At 32.9% G+C, this 13,478-nt stretch overlaps 1 protein-coding gene across 1 annotated transcript; it reads right to left on the bottom strand.

Annotated features, from left to right (window-relative positions):
* Window positions 1-12,213: 12,213 nt before the first annotated feature.
* On the bottom strand, window positions 12,214-13,271 carry LOC141406596 (techylectin-5B-like). The gene is made up of 3 exons (XM_073992335.1): window positions 13,118-13,271; window positions 12,642-13,052; window positions 12,214-12,576 (listed from the first exon to the last, which is right to left on the bottom strand). The coding sequence occupies exons 2-3, from the start codon at window positions 12,884-12,886 to the stop codon at window positions 12,453-12,455; spliced, it is 369 nt and encodes a 122-aa protein (XP_073848436.1). The 5' UTR covers window positions 12,887-13,052; window positions 13,118-13,271; the 3' UTR covers window positions 12,214-12,452.
* Window positions 13,272-13,478: the final 207 nt, after the last annotated feature.

Raw genomic sequence — 13,478 nt, 5'->3', positions numbered from 1 at the left:
CGTCCGACTACAGCTTCACGATCTCAAACCATCCTATCGAGTTTGTTTTGTTGACGGCGATATTGACAACCGGCTGAAAAAAGCCGGGTCAGCATTTGGCCGCCTAAACAAAATCTGGAGAGCAACACAAATATCCCAGAATACCAATGCTCTATCTCTTCTAGTTTCGGAGATATCACGACTTTTTTATAGGTGCACTTTTGATACTCTATCTCTTCTAGTTTCGGAGATATCACCACTTTTTTATAGGTGTACTTTTAATGCTCTGTCTCTTCTAGTTTCAGAGATATTACGACTATTCTATAAGTGTACTTTTAATGCTCTGTCTCTTTTAGTTTCGGAGATATCACGACTTTTTATATCTCTTCTAGTTTCGGAGATATCACGACTTTTTATATCTCTTCTAGTTTCGGAGATATCACCACTTTTTAAAAAGGTGCACTTTTAATGCTCTATCTCCTCTAGTTTCAGAGATATCACGACTTTTCTATAAGTGTACTTTTAATGCTCTATCTCTTCTAGTTTCGGAGATAACACGACTTTTCGCTAATTGTACTTTTAATGCTCTATCTCTTCTAGTTTCGAAGATATCACACCTTTTTTATAGGTGTACTTTTAATGCTCTATCTCTTCTAGTTTCGGAGATAACACGACTTTTCTATAAGTGTACTTTTAATGCTCTATCTCTTCTAGTTTCGAAGATATCACACCTTTTTTATAAGTGTACTTTTAATGCTCTATCTCTTCTAGTTTCGGAGATATCACGACTTTTCTATAAGTGTACTTTTAATGCTCTATCTCTTCTAGTTTCGGAGATATCACGACTTTTCTATAAGTGTACTTGTAATGCTCTATCTCTTCTAGTTTCGAAGATATCACGACTTTTCTATAAGTGTATTTTAATGCTCTATCTCTTCTAGTTTCGGAGATATCACGACTTTTCTATAGGTGTACTTTTAATGCTGTATCTCATCTAGTTTCGGAGATAACACGACTTTTCTATAAGTGTACTTCTAATGCTCTATCTCTTCTAGTTTCAGAGATATCACGACTTTTCTATAAGTGTACTTTTAATGCTCTATCTCTTCTAGTTTCGGAGATATCACGACTTTTCTATAAGTGTACTTTTAATGCTCTATCTCTTCTAGTTTCGGAGATATCACGACTTTTCCATAAGTGTACTTTTAATGCTCTATATCTTCTAGTTTCGGAGATATCACGACTTTTCTATAAGTGTACTTTTAATGCTCTATCTCTTCTAGTTTCGGAGATATCACGACTTTTCTATAAGTGTACTTTTAATGCTCTATCTCATCTAGTTTCGGAGATATCACGACTTTTCCATAAGTGTACTTTTAATGCTCTATATCTTCTAGTTTCGGAGATATCACGACTTTTCTATAAGTGTACTTTTAATGCTCTATCTCTTCTAGTTTCGGAGATATCACGACTTTTCTATAAGTATACTTTTAATGCTCTATCTCTTCTAGTTTCGGAGATATCACGACTTTCCTATAAGTGTACTTTTAATGCTCTATCTCTTCTAGTGTCGGAGATATCACGACTTTTCTATAAGTGTACTTTTAATGCTCTATCTCTTCTAGTTTCGGAGATATCACGACTTTTCTATAAGTGTACTTCTAATGCTCTATATCTTCTAGTTTCGGAGATATCACGACTTTTCTATAAGTGTACTTTTAATGCTCTATCTCTTCTAGTTTCGGAGATATCACGACTTTTCTATAAGTGTACTTCTAATGCTCTATATCTTCTAGTTTCGGAGATATCACGACTTTTAAGTGTACTTTTAATGCTCTATCTCTTCTAGTTTCGGAGATATCACGACTTTTCTATAAGTGTACTTCTAATGCTCTATCTCTTTTAGTTTCGGAGATATCACGACTTTTCTATAAGTGTACTTTTAATGCTCTATCTCTTCTAGTTTCGGAGATATCACGACTTTCCTATAAGTGTACTTTTAATGCTCTATCTCTTCTAGTGTCGGAGATATCACGACTTTTCTATAAGTGTACTTTTAATGCTCTATCTCTTCTAGTTTCGGAGATATCACGACTTTTCTATAAGTGTACTTTTAATGCTCTATCTCTTCTAGTTTCGGAGATATCACGACTTTCCTATAAGTGTACTTTTAATGCTCTATCTCTTCTAGTGTCGGAGATATCACGACTTTCCTATAAGTGTACTTTTAATGCTCTATCTCTTCTAGTGTCGGAGATATCACGACTTTTCTATAAGTATACTTTTAATGCTCTATCTCTTCTAGTTTCGGAGATATCACGACTTTCCTATAAGTGTACTTTTAATGCTCTATCTCTTCTAGTGTCGGAGATATCACGACTTTTCTATAAGTGTACTTTTAATGCTCTATCTCTTCTAGTTTCGGAGATATCACGACTTTTCTATAAGTGTACTTCTAATGCTCTATCTCTTTTAGTTTCGGAGATATCACGACTTTTCTATAAGTGTACTTTTAACGCTCTATCTCTTCTAGTTTCGGAGATATCACGACTTTTCTATAAGTGTATTTTATTGCTCTATCTCTTCTAGTTTCGGAGATATCACAACTTTTCTATAAGTGTACTTTTAATGCTCTATCTCTTCTAGTGTCGGAGATATCACGACTTTTCTATAAGTGTACTTTTAATGCTCTATCTCTTCTAGTTTCGGAGATATCACGACTTTTCTATAAGTGTACTTTTAATGCTCTATCTCTTCTAGTTTCGGAGATATCACGACATTTCTATAAGTGTACTTTTAATGCTCTATCTCTTCTAGTTTCGGAGATATCACGACTTTTCTATAAGTGTACTTTTAATGCTCTATCTCTTCTAGTTTCGGAGATATTACGACTTGTCCATAAGTGTACTTTTAATGCTCTATATCTTCTAGTTTCGGAGATATCACGACTTTTAAGTGTACTTTTAATGCTCTATCTCTTCTAGTTTCGGAGATATCACGACTTTTCTATAAGTGTACTTCTAATGCTCTATTTCTTTTAGTTTCGGAGATATCACGACTTTTCTATAAGTGTACTTTTAATGCTCTATCTCTTCTAGTTTCGGAGATATCACGACTTTTCTATAAGTGTATTTTAATGCTCTATCTCTTCTAGTTTCGAAGATATCACGACTTTTCTATAAGTGTACTTTTAATGCTCTATCTCATCTAGTTTCGGAGATATCACGACTTTTCTATAAGTGTACTTTTAATGCTCCATCTCTTCTAGTATCGGAGATATCACGACTTTTCTATAAGTGTACTTTTAACGCTCTATCTCTTCTAGTATCGGAGACATCACGACTTTTTATAGGTGTGCTTTTATTGTTTTATCTCTTCTAGTTTCGGAGATATCACGACTTTTCTATAAGTGTACTTTTAATGCACTATCTCTTCTAGTATCGGAGATATCACGACTTTTCTATAAGTGTACTTTTAATGCTCTATCTCTTCTAGTTTCGGAGATATCACGACTTATCTATAAGCATACTCTTAATCCTCTATCTCTTTTATTTTCGGAGATATCATGACTTTTTTATAGGTGTACTTTTAATACTCTATCTCCTCTAGTTTTGGAGATATCACTACTTATTTATAAGTATACTTTTAATGCTCTATCTCTTCTAGTTTCGCAGATATCACGACTTTTCTATAAGTGTACTTTTAATGCTCTATATCTTCTAGTATCGGAGACATCACGACTATTTTATAGGTGTACTTTTAATACTCTATCTCCTCTAGTTTTGGAGATATCACCACTTTTTTATAGGTGTACTTTTAATGCTCTATCTCTTCTACTTTCGGAGATATCACTACTTATTTATAAGTATACTTTTAATGCTCTATCTCTTCTAGTATCGGAGATATCACGACTTTTCTATAAGTATACTTTTAATGCTCTATCTCTTCTAGTTTCGGAGATATCACGACTTTTCTATAAGTGTACTTTTAATGCTCTATCTCTTCTAGTTTCGGAGATATCACGACTTTTCTATAATTGTACTCGGAGATATCACAACTTTTTTATAGGTGTACTTTTAATGCTCTATCTCTTCTAGTTTCGGAGATATCACGACTTTTTTATAGGTGTACTTTTAATGCTCTATCTCTTCTAGTTTCGGAGATATCACGACTTTTTTATAGGTGTACTTTTAATGCTCTATCTCTTCTAGTTTCGGAGATATCACGACTTATCTATAAGCATACTCTTAATCCTCTATCTCTTTTAGTTTCGGAGATATCACGACTTTTTTATAGGTGTACTTTTAATACTCTATCTCTTCTAGTTTTGGAAATATCACCAATTTTTTATAGGTGTACTTTTAATGCTCTATCTCTTCTACTTTCGGAGATATCACTACTTATTTATAGGTATACTTTTAATGCTCTATCGCTTCTAGTATCGGAGATATCACGACTTTTCTATAAGTGTACTTTTAATGCTCTATCTCTTCTAGTTTCGTAGATATCACGACTTTTCTATAAGTGTACTTTTAATGCTCTATCTCTTCTAGTATCGGAGACATCACGACTTTTTTATAGGTGTACTTTTAATGTTCTATCTCTTCTAGTTTCGGAGATATCACGACTTTTCTATAAGTGTACTTTTAATGCTCTATCTCTTCTAGTATCGGAGACATCACGACTTTTTATAGGTGTACTTTTAATGCTCTATCTCTTCTAGTTTACTTTTAATGCTCTATCTCTTCTAGTTTCGGAGATATCACGACTTTTCTATAAGTGTACTTTTAATGCTCTATCTCTTCTAGTTTACTTTTAATGCTCTATCTCTTCTAGTTTCGGAGATATCACGACGTTTCTATAAGTGTACTTTTAATGCTCTATCTCTTCTAGTATCGGAGATATCACGACTTTTCTATAAGTGTACTTTTAATGCTCTATCTCTTCTAGTATCGGAGACATCACGACTTTTTTATAGGTGTACTTTTAATGTTTTATCTCTTCTAGTTTCGGAGATATCACGACTTTTCTATAAGTGTACTTTTAATGCTCTATCTCTTCTAGTTTCGGAGATATCACGACTTTTCTATAAGTGTACTTTTAATGCACTATCTCTTCTAGTATCGGAGATATCACGACTTTTCTATAAGTGTACTTTTAATGCTCTATCTCTTCTAGTTTCGGAGATATCACGACTTTTCTATAATTGTACTCGGAGATATCACAACTTTTTTATAGGTGTACTTTTAATGCTCTATCTCTTCTAGTTTCGGAGATATCACGACTTTTCTATAAGTGTACTTTTAATGCTCTATCTCTTCTAGTATCGGAGATATCACGACTTTTCTATAAGTGTACTTTTAATGCTCTATCTCTTCTAGTATCGGAGACATCACGACTTTTTTATAGGTGTACTTTTAATGTTTTATCTCTTCTAGTTTCGGAGATATCACGACTTTTCTATAAGTGTACTTTTAATGCTCTATCTCTTCTAGTTTCGGAGATATCACGACTTTTCTATAAGTGTACTTTTAATGCACTATCTCTTCTAGTATCGGAGATATCACGACTTTTCTATAAGTGTACTTTTAATGCTCTATCTCTTCTAGTTTCGGAGATATCACGACTTTTTTTGTTTTATAGGTGTACTTTTAATGTTCTATCTCTTCTAGTTTCGGAGATATCACGACTTTTTTATAGGTGTACTTTTAATGCTCTATCTCTTCTAGTTTCGGAGATATCACGACTTTTTTATAGGTGTACTTTTAATGCTCTATCTCTTCTAGTTTCGGAGATATCACGGCTTATCTATAAGCATACTCTTAATCCTCTATCTCTTTTAGTTTCGGAGATATCATGACTTTTTTTATAGGTGTACTTGTAATGCTCTATCTCTTTTAGTTTCGGAGATATAACGACTTTTCTATAAGTGTACTTTTAATGCTTTATCTCTTTTAGTTTCGGAGATATCACGACTTTTCTATAAGTGTACTTTTAATGCTATATCTGTTCTAGTTTCGGAGATATCACGACTTTTTTATAGGTGTACTTTTAATGCCCTATCTCTTTTACCTTCCGAGATATCACGACTTTTCTAAAGGTGTACTTTTAATGCTCTACCTCTTTTAGTTTCGGAGATATCACGACTTTTCTATAAGTGTACTTTTAATGCACTATCTCTTCTAGTATCGGAGATATCACGACTTTTCTATAAGTGTACTTTTAATGCTCTATCTCTTCTAGTTTCGGAGATATCACGACTTTTCTATAATTGTACTCGGAGATATCACAACTTTTTTATAGGTGTACTTTTAATGCTCTATCTCTTCCAGTTTACTTTTAATGCTCTATCTCTTCTAGTTTCGGAGATATCACGACTTTTCTATAAGTGTACTTTTAATGCTCTATCTCTTCTAGTATCGGAGATATCACGACTTTTCTATAAGTGTACTTTTAATGCTCTATCTCTTCTAGTATCGGAGACATCACGACTTTTTATAGGTGTACTTTTAATGTTTTATCTCTTCTAGTATCGGAGATATCACGACTTTTCTATAAGTGTACTTTTAATGCTCTATCTCTTCTAGTATCGGAGACATCACGACTTTTTTATAGGTGTACTTTTAATGATTTATCTCTTCTAGTTTCGGAGATATCACGACTTTTCTATAAGTGTACTTTTAATGCTCTATCTCTTCTAGTATCGGAGATATCACGACTTTTCTATAAGTGTACTTTTAATGCTCTATCTCTTCTAGTATCGGAGACATCACGACTTTTTATAGGTGTACTTTTAATGTTTTATCTCTTCTAGTATCGGAGATATCACGACTTTTCTATAAGTGTACTTTTAATGCTCTATCTCTTCTAGTTTCGGAGATATCACGACTTTTTTTTGTTTTATAGGTGTACTTTTAATGTTCTATCTCTTCTAGTTTCGGAGATATCACGACTTTTTTATAGGTGTACTTTTAATGCTCTATTTCTTTTAGTTTCGGAGATATCACTACTTTTCTATAGTGTACTTTTAATGCCCTATCTCTTCTAGTTTCGGAGATATCACGGCTTATCTATAAGCATACTCTTAATCCTCTATCTCTTTTAGTTTCGGAGATATCATGACTTTTTTTATAGGTGTACTTTTAATGCTCTATCTCTTTTAGTTTCGGAGATATAACGACTTTTCTATAAGTGTACTTTTAATGTTTTATCTCTTTTAGTTTCGGAGATATCACGACTTTTCTATAAGTGTACTTTTAATGCTATATCTCTTCTAGTTTCGGAGATATCACGACTTTTTTATAGGTGTACTTTTAATGCTCTATCTCTTTTACCTTCCGAGATATCACGACTTTTCTAAAGGTGTACTTTTAACGCTCTACCTCTTTTAGTTTCGGAGATATCACGATGTTTTTATAGGTGTTCTTTTAATGCCCTATCACGTCTAGTTTCGGAGATATCACGACTTTTCTATAAGTGTACTTTTAATGCACTATCTCTTCTAGTATCGGAGATATCACGACTTTTCTATAATGCTCTATCTCTTCTAGTTTCGGAGATATCACGACTTTTCTATAATTGTACTCGGAGATATCACAACTTTTTTATAGGTGTACTTTTAATGCTCTATCTCTTCTAGTTTACTTTTAATGCTCTATCTCTTCTAGTTTCGGAGATATCACGACTTTTCTATAAGTGTACTTTTAATGCTCTATCTCTTCTAGTATCGGAGATATCACGACTTTTCTATAAGTGTACTTTTAATGCTCTATCTCTTCTAGTATCGGAGACATCACGACTTTTTTATAGGTGTACTTTTAATGTTTTATCTCTTCTAGTTTCGGAGATATCACGACTTTTCTATAAGTGTACTTTTAATGCTCTATCTCTTCTAGTATCGGAGATATCACGACTTTTCTATAAGTGTACTTTTAATGCTCTATCTCTTCTAGTATCGGAGACATCACGACTTTTTTATAGGTGTACTTTTAATGTTTTATCTCTTCTAGTATCGGAGATATCACGACTTTTCTATAAGTGTACTTTTAATGCTCTATCTCTTCTAGTTTCGGAGATATCACGACTTTTTTTGTTTTATAGGTGTACTTTTAATGTTCTATCTCTTCTAGTTTCGGAGATATCACGACTTTTTTATAGGTGTACTTTTAATGCTCTATTTCTTTTAGTTTCGGAGATATCACTACTTTTCTATAGTGTACTTTTAATGCCCTATCTCTTCTAGTTTCGGAGATATCACGGCTTATCTATAAGCATACTCTTAATCCTTTATCTCTTTTAGTTTCGGAGATATCATGAATTTTTTTATAGGTGTACTTTTAATGCTCTATCTCTTTTAGTTTCGGAGATATAACGACTTTTCTATAAGTGTACTTTTAATGCTTTATCTCTTTTAGTTTCATAGATATCACGACTTTTCTATAAGTGTACTTTTAATGCTATATCTCTTCTAGTTTCGGAGATATCACGACTTTTTTATAGGTGTACTTTTAATGCTCTATCTCTTTTACCTTCCGAGATATCACGACTTTTCTAAAGGTGTACTTTTAATGTTCTACCTCTTTTAGTTTCGGAGATATCACGACGTTTTTATAGGTGTTCTTTTAATGCCCTATCACGTCTAGTTTCGGAGATATCACGACTTTTCTATAAGTGTACTTTTAATGCACTATCTCTTCTAGTATCGGAGATATCACGACTTTTCTATAAGTGTACTTTTAATGCTCTATCTCTTCTAGTTTCGGAGATATCACGACTTTTCTATAATTGTACTCGGAGATATCACAACTTTTTTATAGGTGTACTTTTAATGCTCTATCTCTTCTAGTTTACTTTTAATGCTCTATCTCTTCTAGTTTCGGAGATATCACGACTTTTCTATAAGTGTACTTTTAATGCTCTATCTCTTCTAGTATCGGAGATATCACGACTTTTCTATAAGTGTACTTTTAATGCTCTATCTCTTCTAGTATCGAAGACATCACGACTTTTTTATAGGTGTACTTTTAATGATTTATCTCTTCTAGTTTCGGAGATATCACGACTTTTCTATAAGTGTACTTTTAATGCTCTATCTCTTCTAGTATCGGAGATATCACGACTTTTCTATAAGTGTACTTTTAATGCTCTATCTCTTCTAGTATCGGAGACATCACGACTTTTTTATAGGTGTACTTTTAATGTTTTATCTCTTCTAGTATCGGAGATATCACGACTTTTCTATAAGTGTACTTTTAATGATTTATCTCTTCTAGTTTCGGAGATATCACGACTTTTCTATAAGTGTACTTTTAATGCTCTATCTCTTCTAGTATCGGAGATATCACGACTTTTCTATAAGTGTACTTTTAATGCTCTATCTCTTCTAGTATCGGAGACATCACGACTTTTTTATAGGTGTACTTTTAATGTTTTATCTCTTCTAGTTTCGGAGATATCACGACTTTTTTTGTTTTATAGGTGTACTTTTAATGTTCTATCTCTTCTAGTTTCGGAGATATCACGACTTTTTTATAGGTGTACTTTTAATGCTCTATTTCTTTTAGTTTCGGAGATATCACTACTTTTCTATAGTGTACTTTTAATGCCCTATCTCTTCTAGTTTCGGAGATATCACGGCTTATCTATAAGCATACTCTTAATCCTCTATCTCTTTTAGTTTCGGAGATATCATGACTTTTTTTTATAGGTGTACTTTTAATGCTCTATCTCTTTTAGTTTCGGAGATATAACGACTTTTCTATAAGTGTACTTTTAATGCCCTATCTCTTCTAGTTTCGGAGATATCACGGCTTATCTATAAGCATACTCTTAATCCTCTATCTCTTTTAGTTTCGGAGATATCATGACTTTTTTTATAGGTGTACTTTTAATGCTCTATCTCTTTTAGTTTCGGAGATATAACGACTTTTCTATAAGTGTACTTTTAATGCTTTATCTCTTTTAGTTTCGGAGATATCACGACTTTTCTATAAGTGTACTTTTAATGCTATATCTCTTCTAGTTTCGGAGATATCACGACTTTTTTATAGGTGTACTTTTAATGCTCTATCTCTTTTACCTTCCGAGATATCACGACTTTTCTAAAGGTGTACTTTTAATGCTCTACCTCTTTTAGTTTCGGAGATATCACGACGTTTTTATAGGTGTTCTTTTAATGCCCTATCACGTCTAGTTTCGGAGATATCACGACTTTTCTATAAGTGTACTTTTAATGCTCTATCTCTTCTAGTTTCGGAGATATCACACCTTTTTTATAGGTGTACTTTTAATGCTCTATCTCTTCTAGATCGGATATATCACGACTTTTCTATAAGTGTACCTTTAATGCTTTATCTATTTTAGTTTCGGAGATATCACGACTTTTCTATAAGTGTACTTTTACTGCTCTATCTCTTCTAGTATCGGAGATATCACGACTTTTTATAGGTGTCCTATCTCGCCTAGTTTCGGAGATATTACGACTTTTCTATAAGTGTACTTTTAATGCTCTATCTCTTTTAGTTTCGGAGATATCACGACTTTTTATAAGAGTACTTTTAATGCTCTATCTCTTCTAGTTTCGGAGATATCACGACGTTTTTATAGCTGTCCTTTTAATGTCCTATCTCGCCTAGTTTCGGAGATATCACGACTTTTCTATAAGTGTGCTTTTAATGCTCTATCTCTTCTAGTTTCGGAGATATCACGACGTTTTTATAGCTGTCCTTTTAATGCCCTATCTCGCCTAGTTTCGGAGATATCACGACTTTTCTATAAGTATACTTTTAATGCTCTATCTCTTCTAGTTTCGGAGATATCACCTTTTTTTATAGGTGTACTTTTAATGATCTATCTCTTCTTGTTTCTATAAACGTACTTTTAATGCATTATCTCTTCTAGTTTCGGAGATATCACGACTTTTTATAGGTGTACTTTTAATGCTCTATCTCTTCTAGTTTCGGAGATATCACGACTTTTCTATAAGTGTACTTTTAGTGCTCTATCTCTTCTAGTTTCGGAGATATCACACCTTTTTTATAGGTGTACTTTTAATGCTTTATCTCTTCTAGTTTCGGAGATATCACGACTTTTCTCTAAGTGTACTTTTAATGCTCTATCTCTTCTAGTTTCGGAGATATCACGACTTTTCTATAAGTGTACTTTTAATGCTCTATCTCTTCTAGTGTCGGAGATATCACGACTTTTCTATAAGTATACTTTTAATGCTCTATCTCTTCTAGTTTCGGAGATATCACGACTTTCCTATAAGTGTACTTTTAATGCTCTATCTCTTCTAGTGTCGGAGATATCACGACTTTTCTATAAGTGTACTTTTAATGCTCTATCTCTTCTAGTTTCGGAGATATCACGACTTTTCTATAAGTGTACTTCTAATGCTCTATCTCTTCTAGTTTCGGAGATATCACGACTGTTTTATATTGTACTTTTAATGCTCTATCTCTTCTAGTTTCGGAGATATCACGATTTTTTTTTATAGGTGTACTTTTAATGCTCTATCTCTTCTAGTTTCGGAGATATTACGACTTTTCTATAAGTGTACTTTTTAACCTCTATATCTTCGGAGATATCACGACTTTATATAGGTGTACTTTTAATGCTCTATCTTTTCTAGTTTTGGATATATCACGACTTTTCTATATGTGTACTTTTAATGCTCTATCTCTGGTTATATTTCATTACAAAAACGGCAGATACGAGGATTAAATGTACAAAATGGTTTTACACGATTCGCTTTTTATGGCTGCAAATAGTTGTAAATTTAATGGCAGACGGACATAGCGTAGTGCATTTGTGTGGGACTGTACAACATGTCGTATGTGAAAATTATGATTTTAATGTCATACTCTAATGTTAATGAGCCACTTTTTTTGGCCTAGCCACAGAACTTTGGCATTGAAAGATATTATTATTAAAATTATCTTTATTTGATTGTTTAAGTCTGGAGTTTCCCCCATTGGCTTAACTTCATCACTTTCCTCTTTGCAGAGAAAAATGTTTACAAAACGCACTGGCAGATTGCAAAATTTACTGATCGCTACCAAAATCATGATTTCATTCCGGCGAAGGGAATTATCAATTGGCTTTTCAGTTTTTGAAATGATGATTTTTTAGTGAAAACCTGAACTCTTTAAGCATCGAGTATTCTCATGTTAATGAGAATGATGCTCACTTTTCGGCTTTCCCAAAAAAACACCAGAACAATTTAAAATTTAATAAAATTATCTTTATTATTATCTTTATATGGGCATTACTACGGTTTAATTTAAAAGGTATAAAAACATCACTATTGTGATAGAAATACCTCCAAGCTGCAAGATATTTCATCATTGTTCTACATTAATTACTTTATTAAACTCATTAATACAACACAAATTTAAATCTCAATGAATGATTCGATTGTTACGTTCGTCACATCGTATTAATGGACCGCCTCCATAAATAATTAATTTTATTCAACGAGGTCTTATTGTCATTTCCACAAATTTCAAGGAATAGTTGTGACCTTTAAATTGATACCAATTCACAGCCTGGGCGTATTCCACGGTTGTACCCTTCAAATAACGACCATTTAAATTACTGTCAATTAGAAAACGAAATTGAATTATTGAAATTCCAATACAATCTTTCTTTATTTTAGCTACCTATGATGACATGCCTTATACCACCAGGCACCAGTAAATTCATTGGCACAAGCTTTTTCATACTCATCATTGTCCTGATCATATGTTGAAAATTTTTGACCCAACATAACAATCAACAGTTCATAGGGTCGTGAGTTCGTTAGAAGATGTAAACGTTCCAAACCAATGAAAAATTCTCCTGAACTGTTGCCAAACCCGTTCTTATAATCTGACCATGGGCGAAAGAAGTTCACCGTACCATCCATTCTTCGCTGTATGACAATATTGGCGTGTTCGGAGAGATATTCATCTATCTTTTGAAACTTTCGTTGTATTACCTTGTTCAGTTGTTCGATTTGATTTTTTCAATTGATAGATTTGCTCATTCAATTCAACTATGGATGGGCTAATATTTTCCTTTTCACGGGGGGCCTTAAAAATATTCGTATTTAAATTTGTTATAATTTCTTTTGTTGCAAATTTTATTTTTAACCTACCTCAGACTGAGCTGTTATAAAGTTTATGCTAATAATGAAAATAAGTAGCAACACTGTTTTTAGCATTGTCTTTGTTTTATTTTTTGCTTTGTTGTTCCCAATCCAAAATCCGCTGCCGAGATTTGAAATAATTATGCTGAAATGAAATCTTGTTCGTTTATAATTCACTTATATACAAACAAAAAATTCTTATCAATCATTTCGCAAAAATAAAGAAGACAATTTGCCAACAAAAATCCCCCTGGGTAAAAGGAGGGTGGAATAAAAAGTTTAGTTAATCAAAGAAATGGCTAAAAAATATTGCAGAATACAAAGCAAGGGAATACTCGTATTTTTTAAGGAATATTTCTTCTTGAATATG

The sequence above is a fragment of the Musca autumnalis genome, unplaced genomic scaffold (genome assembly GCF_047663935.1).
Source record: "Musca autumnalis isolate F117 unplaced genomic scaffold, ASM4766393v1 scaffold_5, whole genome shotgun sequence".
Taxonomy (NCBI): Eukaryota; Metazoa; Arthropoda; class Insecta; order Diptera; family Muscidae; genus Musca; species Musca autumnalis.
This window is presented reverse-complemented; position numbering and strand designations above follow the sequence as displayed.

What these genes read in the sequence shown, in the direction of transcription:
- LOC141406596 (XM_073992335.1), bottom strand. Translation starts at nt 12,886, where the DNA reads ATGGATGGTACGGTGAACTTCTTTCGCCCATGGTCAGATTATAAGAAC. An exon ending in TATAAGGCATGTCATCATAG is followed by an intron (nt 12,577 to 12,641) that starts GTAGCTAAAATA and finishes TCTAATTGACAG; the next exon opens with TAATTTAAATGGTCGTTATT.